This window comes from Parambassis ranga, chromosome 7 (genome assembly GCF_900634625.1).
Source record: "Parambassis ranga chromosome 7, fParRan2.1, whole genome shotgun sequence".
NCBI lineage: Eukaryota > Metazoa > Chordata > Actinopteri > Ambassidae > Parambassis > Parambassis ranga.
The window spans coordinates 3,826,495-3,834,155 of NC_041028.1; the positions used below are offsets into that span (position 1 = coordinate 3,826,495).

A 7,661-nucleotide genomic window follows, 5' to 3' on the forward strand; every position below is an offset into this window, starting at 1 on the left:
CACCACGTAGACATGACAAACACTTTCTAAATTCCGTTCAGTTGTTTTTGCTCCACTGTGATCTAAATAATGTCAAGAACACTTAACCCAAAACAGTATAGACAAGTAGCAAAATGGCTACACAATATTAGAGAGACAGCTTTTAATAATATGGCAAATAAACAGAGGTGCATTCGTGTCTTCGATCACATAGGCACTGCAGTTTTTGTACAATACAGTACATAGAACTCGGTCATAATTTACAAAGCCATACCAAAAATAAATGGATACCGATGAGGCTTAAAAAAAAAACATCTGGTAGCCATTGTTTCTGGTGTCACATTAGAATTTTAAGCAGGCCACAGTCCTGTCCATCCCTGACAATCCCATCTGTGATACTTTCACTCCACTCTGCATATTTAAATGAAAAAAAAAAAAGATAAATGCACAACTTCTGAGTAACAAGAACCGAAATCCATGTCGTATCTAAAACAGGAAGTTTATCCATCTTTTGTCAGATAGCTGAGAGATGAGTCTTTTTGGTCAGCGGAGGCGCTCCTATGTATCTGCGTCAATCCTGTGAGCTGCACAGTGGAAAGGACAACAAAAGTTAGAGAGTGGTAGCTGCATTAATTATATCTGTGTTGTGTAACAGACTTACATTGCTTTGGTATCCTGAGTGGTTCCGTGTCACCTGACAGGACTTGATGCATGACTCCACGGAACTGATACAGCACCTTCAGGCTCTTCTCCTCCCCCACACAGGGGTCATAGAAGCCAGGGAGTCCAGACTGGAATTCAACATAAAGTCAGTATCATTAGTAAAATCATATTGAGTGGGTTTAGAAGTCTTAAGGACATTAAATGTACTTACCTTTGTGGCCTCAGTGAGGATAAGTTTTGAGTCTTTTACCAGACACTGTAGTGGAACAGTCACATCTATGACTTTGGCTCTTTCGTGTCTTCTGCTGTTGTCTGTTACAAACTTTCCATACCAGGCATTGAGGATGATGAGACCTGATACAGAAAGTCACATAGACATTACAATATGTTGTTTATAATGTAGTTTTACAGTACAAATGTGTCAAAAAAAGGGCCTAGTTAGATTCACTTTGCAGTTCGGAATGTTTGTCACAGCACTGACAGGTGCCTGTGGCAACTCGCTGATGGGTCATAGAGTCAGCTTGTTCCTGAGAAAGCTACCGAGTAGCTACTTTACTGATAGGGCCCGGAGACTGGACAGCATTCCATCTGTACTGAAACAGTTTTTTTAGGTTTATTGAGTCGGCTATGCAGCTGCTGCATTTACTCTGCCCTCTGCCTTCTCATTATCCTAGTAGGGTTGTGTAGACCATATTTTTTTCTGCTAATCATGATTAGAACACGGTGGTCTGTGGAACACTGGAAATCTTTCCTGGACTTATGGTTGACTAGACTTTTCCACCAGATGCTCTGCCATAGCATTTTATTTCATAACTTTCTCAGTAGGGCTGCAACTAACAACTATTTTGATAGATGATGAATCTATGGTGACTTTGTCTACGAAGTTTTAATGTTACTGCTGACAGTGAGCCTACATACTGGCTACTGATAAGCCAACATTCAGGCTTACTAGTAACTAAGTAACTGATTAATTCCTCTCGGCCTAACTAGCCTGCATTGAAGGCTAAAAAGTGCAGATATTGCTCTTCAAAATGTTGAACAGGTGCTGAGTCTTATTGGCTTTTTACTCACAACACTTTCATTACAGTTTCTGCACTGCTGCCTCAGTGTAAGCATGACAGCGTAATACAAGACAATAAGACAAGAAACGAGTACAGAACATTGCCATAGTTTTTCCTGATGAGGTGCTGATGAACATTTTACATACTATTTTTAACTAGGAAATAAACTTGAATCAAATCACAGCAGAGCAAAGCAGGGAAGTAACACAGAACAAAAGAACCGTAGAAAACCTTAAACTCCAAGATTTACTAACCAAACCCTCTCATTCACCTCTGTTAACTTTAATCATGCCCAGGAAAATCAGTGTTCACTTCCCGGGTACGGTTCATGACTATAAATGTGTGTGATGATGTAACAAACGATTCAAAGACAACTTCATATTTTAGTCATCTACACTGATTATTCAGTGCATTCATCCTGCTTAGTCTCAGTTCCTGATGCACCAGTGTGGAAACAATTGAAGCCATAGCGTCTGTAACACCAGTGAAATTGTATTGAAGTTGCACCAAAACAAACAACACTTTTTTTATTGCAAGCTACATAAAAAAAATACTATGAATATTTCATTGAGTGTAGTCCATTAGAAATGCACACACAGGACAAGTACTGTTACTATATAAGCACTAGGTCTAGAGGACCTCTGAAGACACCAAATATCAAAGCAACCTCTGCAGTGACAGGTGTCATGAGCCAATTATCACTTACCAAACTTCCCCCATGTGAAAATTATACTGTCCGTAGAGAGCTTTTTGTTATTCAGATTATCAAAGGCAAACCTTAAAGCCCCAATTACCACTAACTGAAAGACGGCTAGAGGATCATTAAAAATCCACTCAACTATATTTCTCTTAAAAGCTGCCCACTTTCTCAACGAAATCACTCCATCAGTGTCCACAAAGCAAGTCTCCTGATACTGCAATGGAAACGCACAATCCCTTTTGAATGTCTGTGAACTGCTGAATATCTTTAGTCCAAGTTTTTGATTAGCTGAGAATTCATCTGTAGTGAACGGCGGTGTAATGTTTGTTAGAAGAGGGCTAGTTTTATTTCATGAAGCAATAAGAGGAACTGTATCGGTGAAACCAGTTTAAGTTGTAGCTTTCATCCAAAATGTTCAAAAAAACTGCTCAGAATCAAACAGAATCAAATACTGTAGTTTTACAACCTGCCTAAAAAACACTATTTGCTGGGTCTTACCCATTCTAGACTCCTCGGCTTCAATAATCCTGCGCACAGATTCCTGCATGAGCAAGACCTTTGGAGATAAAAAAAAGAACAGACAGCCGCAAACAATGAGATTTTGCTTCACATAGATTATACTAATGAATTTCAGTAATACTCTGCATCTTATCTAATCCCATCTCCCTTTATCTAACTGTTGGTGGGACTAATATTTCTTGACAGTTAGACAATGAGTTCCTGCTGAAGCACAATGTGTAGAATGTAAGCCTAGCAAATACTCACAGCAGCCTCTGCCTCCTGCTTCTTTCTGGCTATGTTAGAGGCCGAGCTCTCCCTCTGCTTCTCCAAGTCTCTGTTGATGAATGGAGAAATAAAACAAGCTCGTAAAATCGGGCCATAATAATGCATGCGGTGCTGCTACCAATAACATTGCTTGCATGAAACAACGACTTATAGCGTGGGTTTCTTACTGTTCCTTCTGGGCTCGCAGGTAGGGTCGAATAACAAGCTGTTGGATGGCGAGGTAGAAAACCAGTGGTCCAACCGTGGCGTAAAATACAGCACTAGGCAGAAGTTGGTCAGTCAAGTGAATAGGGAAGAAATACGTCTGGCTGGCTCTGTTTAGTCTGCAGAGAGAATTGGTTATTTCTATGTAGTAGTGTAGACATGCATGTCTTTTACAAAGGGTCACTCACTGGGTCCACAACTTCCTATGTAGACAAGTTTATTTAAAAAAATAAATCGGCTGATGTGATGTTACATCTTGGTTCCTATAGGCACCTATGCACCAGCACATAAATAATTAAACAGGAAAATGATAGTGCACTTACTTGATCTTTAGGGAGACCCCTTGTGGTACTCCTATGCTGACAGTTGCCCCCAGGACACTGTGTCGACTGATTTTCCTCTCAGCACCATACTCTACCACAGTTCCAAAGAAACCTGATCTGCAATATAAAGGCCAAGTGAATTTTTTTGATAACAATCACATAAGTGTTCTGTACTTCAACTTTATTGTTACTCCACTAATCAACTCTCACTCACATTTACTATACTGAATAAATCCGTCTTCAAGCTATGTACATGTGGCATAAATCAGCTGTGGTGCAGACCAATCGGCATCCTTGCAGCTGTTACAGCATTTTTTAAGTAGCATATTTTAAGCAGAGGCTTAATGGGTCTTAATATGAATTTGTTCTTAACAAAATAAGACGTATAACACTTTGACAACATACTTTACTGAGCCCTTTATCTTTGTCTGGTCGTCATCTTGGAACTTGTACTGATAGCTCATCATCATAAAAGTGTGAGGAATGCCAAGCTGCCGAGACAAAGAGTAAATGGTAATTTTGGCACAAGTGTGGCAATCAAGCGTTAATTTAATGACGTCTTGGCTTAAGACTAAAAATAGCTGCTGGATGCTAACCTGCACTGCGAATGTGAAATGGCTGCTCTTGGTGTCCCTCACAATGCTGGTGTTCATTGAGGACTGGGTCCCCCAGCGCCATTGTAGATAGCCCATTGTGTTCTTGTCAAGGTGACGGGCTAACACTGTTGTAAACCCAGGGCGCACGCCTCGGGATGAAAACTGGAGACCACACTGAGCAGTCACAAAGCTGAGGAGAGAAAAAAAAACAAATACCTCAATTGTTCAAGTTGAAAACACAGAGTATTGATTTATTTTCTCTTCTACACATACAATCGAGGTGTCAAGTTGCGGAAAATTTTCATTCCAAGGAGAGGTCCGTGAGTGTCTCCGGCTCCCAACTCTACCTGTGTAAACACAGACAACCTTTCATGTCTTTAAAATGTCACAGCCGGACAGCTGTTATAAAAAAAACTGTGCCTATTATAGTATCACTACAAAATAAGCGTGCCCAGTGAGAACACAGCATACCTCGCCCCAACCTTTCGCTGAGGTGACTCTTCTCATGGCCAAGTTAATGGTGCCACCTCCATTTCCATTGTGGGTTGACAGGGAGCCAGACAAAATGGCTGTGTCTTTTGTAGTAAGAGGAGCCTGCAGCCAGACACATAAAATTATAAGTACTTTGATGGGAAACAGCCAACAGAGACTTTTCATCTTTTCATCCAAAGCACATCACAGCAGACTAAACTCGGCATCAGTGCAGCTTTACCTCTATGGATTGTGATATGTGCATCTTGTTGATTTCCACATGAGGGACTCCGCCTCCCACCATATCCTCATAGTCCTCTTCATACCGGTCAAAGAGGTCCGTGGCATCAATACCCACGCTAATCGTTCCCTGCAACGTGATGAAGAATAATTCTATGTTCAAAAGATCCCTATGTTACTTTCACTTCAATTGGAGGCATCTTATCTTCCCCTGAACATACCTTTGGGTTGGTCCTTTGCTGTAGCCGTCTCTCCTCTCGCTCTTTCTGAAGACGCTCGTACTCTTCTCGAATCTCTGCAGGAGTTCTTTTCCTTTCCACCACCTGGAGGAAGAGGACATGATTTGAATGCACAGTGAGAAGTGGATTGGCTGCTTTACAGCTGCAGATAAAAAAAGCTACAGAAGAAGAAAATTCTTTCTTGCTTCCTTTGTAGATTTTTAGAAGAGTCACAGTCAGTTCTGTCAGTTTTTTTCAGGAAGTAAAACAGGGACCCTAGCATGCAACTGCACAAATATTTTGGTTGAGCACCGCCAGCTTGCAGTGTAGAACCCACCAAATTCCATTTTTTTCTTCTTTTGTTTGCTTCTCTTTGTCTTGCTTCTGCTACTTTTCTATTTTTAATGCTGCTTGTCTAATTTTATTTAACCAGACACAAATTAAGATGCTGAGTTTAACCAATCACCATTAAACCACAAGTGGCAAAATCAGTATTTTATACTTTTTCCTGTCCCGCAAACAGCCCTGAAAGTGGTTCTACAACACAGTAGCCATGACTTTGAACTGCTTTTGTTGGCAGACTTACCTCCCATCCTTCAACATCAAGTCCCCGCTTGCCATAGATATCATAGATAGCTCGTGCCTGTGGGTCACTAAGCACTAACAAGAAACAGATACCCAAAGGTGTTCTTAGTCAACATGACCAAGTACTATAAATTATAACAAAAATATGAACATCTGTTTAATTTGCAGCTGTGAAAACGCTTCTTACCTTCATAAGCTTCGTGTACGAGGTTAAAAAGCTGTTCTGCTTGTCGCTTTAGTTCAGGATCCCGGTGTTTGTCTGGGTGATACAGCATGCACAATCGCCTGTATGCCGCCTTCAGCTCCTCCTGTGTAGCCTGAAGCATACCAGTGAAATTAGAAAAGATATTAATAAAAACACACTCATACACACAGCATGACATGTGTGAGACTTTCCGTATTACTGCTGCTTAAATTCATGCAATAATTAAATGTTTATGACACAAACTGCAACAAAAAATTCTTAATAATCATATAACAGAGTACATATTCACAACTATCTTCTAGTTCACTGTTAAATCACTTTAATTTTGAATTTAATGACAAAAACAACTTTCAATCAGTTTGTGTTTGCAAACTGACAGTTGTTAAAGACTGTAATCTAGTTTTTGAGTAAGGCTTTCGTTTTCTCCCATTTGTAATTAAACAAAAATGTCCATTTTTAAAATACTCTCTATTTCTATTCCTATATTTAGTCACTCTGCAGCAGAACATATGCCACAAATTCCTCTCGACTGATCAAATATAACTTGCAAGCCAACATGTTCTCTGCTGCTACGAATGAATGCTGATGACCGAAAGCCTCCGATCTCCACATATCACTGCAAACCATTACAAGCGCGATCTAACTGTAAGTGTTGCATGGTGAAGTCCTGAAGTAAGTAGTAGCATTAGCTAGTTAGCACTGTACAGTCCATGAGAACAGTCTGACACTGAAAATATCCGCCTCTGTAACAACAACATAACAACAGCGACCGATTGTCATTCTACTTTAATTGACAATACATGCTGGCAAAGCATAATTCCGAAAACCTGCTGAACACCTTGTATCTAACCGAAAAGTCACTGCACATTAATCAATGTCGAGGGTCACAAGCTAGCTACCTAGCTCACGTTTCGCCTACTATTACAAATAACTGTGAAATATCAGCCGGAAAAAGTTTATACAATGACTGGCGCACATCGGCGCAGACATTTATTCATATCAAACCCGGGTATTGTACCTCTCTCCTAACATTCAGCAAGGAATAATAATCATCATTGCAGATCTCATCATCATCCAAGGCAGACGCCATGTTTACACCCGGTCATCTCTTCTTCGTGTCATTTACCTCACTCACAGGCGATTCTGCGCGCTCTGTCGCCCCCTTGCGCTCAGGATGAGCGACAACTCCGCAACGGCTTTCCATAAAATGTGCACAGATAAATGTTCTCCTATGTTTATTTTTAGTTTTAGTCATTGTGATTGCTATGATGAAAAGTAATGCAGAGACTCTCAGACTGTAAGCTGATGTGCTTACAAAGCAGAGAGTGGCATTTTTTACACTGCAGCTGGAGAGGCAGTTAAATTAAATGACATAAGAAGCCATTAAAAACTATATTTTGTCCTCATGTAAATGATACAGTATCAAGGTGTTATCATTTCTGGTGGGGAAAAAAAACATTGCACATATTTTACAATACTTTTTCAGATGTAAGAAAGGCATTCCATTTTAACGGGATACTGTCTGCATAACTGTCTAGAGACAATTAAGGCAAAGGGTGAGGGAATCACTTTAATAAGTTAGACTTTGATTACTTCATAATGACTGCCTATGCAATAACAACAACAACAA

General features: G+C 40.2%; 1 protein-coding gene across 1 annotated transcript; it reads right to left on the bottom strand.

Moving 5' to 3' along the window:
- Positions 1 to 127: 127 nt before the first annotated feature.
- On the bottom strand, positions 128 to 7,169 carry dnajc11a (DnaJ (Hsp40) homolog, subfamily C, member 11a). Its single transcript, XM_028410983.1, has 16 exons — positions 7,050 to 7,169; positions 6,014 to 6,143; positions 5,828 to 5,901; positions 5,245 to 5,346; positions 5,025 to 5,153; positions 4,784 to 4,906; positions 4,586 to 4,659; positions 4,313 to 4,502; positions 4,122 to 4,207; positions 3,717 to 3,833; positions 3,357 to 3,512; positions 3,169 to 3,238; positions 2,902 to 2,959; positions 854 to 996; positions 641 to 770; positions 128 to 563 (listed from the first exon to the last, which is right to left on the bottom strand). Exons 1-16 carry the CDS (start codon positions 7,119 to 7,121, stop codon positions 538 to 540), a joined length of 1,680 nt encoding a protein of 559 aa, XP_028266784.1. The 5' UTR covers positions 7,122 to 7,169; the 3' UTR covers positions 128 to 537.
- Between the last annotated feature and the right edge of the window lie 492 nt (positions 7,170 to 7,661).

What these genes read in the sequence shown, in the direction of transcription:
- dnajc11a (XM_028410983.1), bottom strand. Translation starts at nt 7,121, where the DNA reads ATGGCGTCTGCCTTGGATGATGATGAGATCTGCAATGATGATTATTAT. An exon ending in CAGCGAAAGGTTGGGGCGAG is followed by an intron (nt 4,660 to 4,783) that starts GTATGCTGTGTT and finishes GTGTTTACACAG; the next exon opens with GTAGAGTTGGGAGCCGGAGA. An exon ending in CGCAACTTGACACCTCGATT is followed by an intron (nt 4,503 to 4,585) that starts GTATGTGTAGAA and finishes TTCTCTCCTCAG; the next exon opens with CTTTGTGACTGCTCAGTGTG.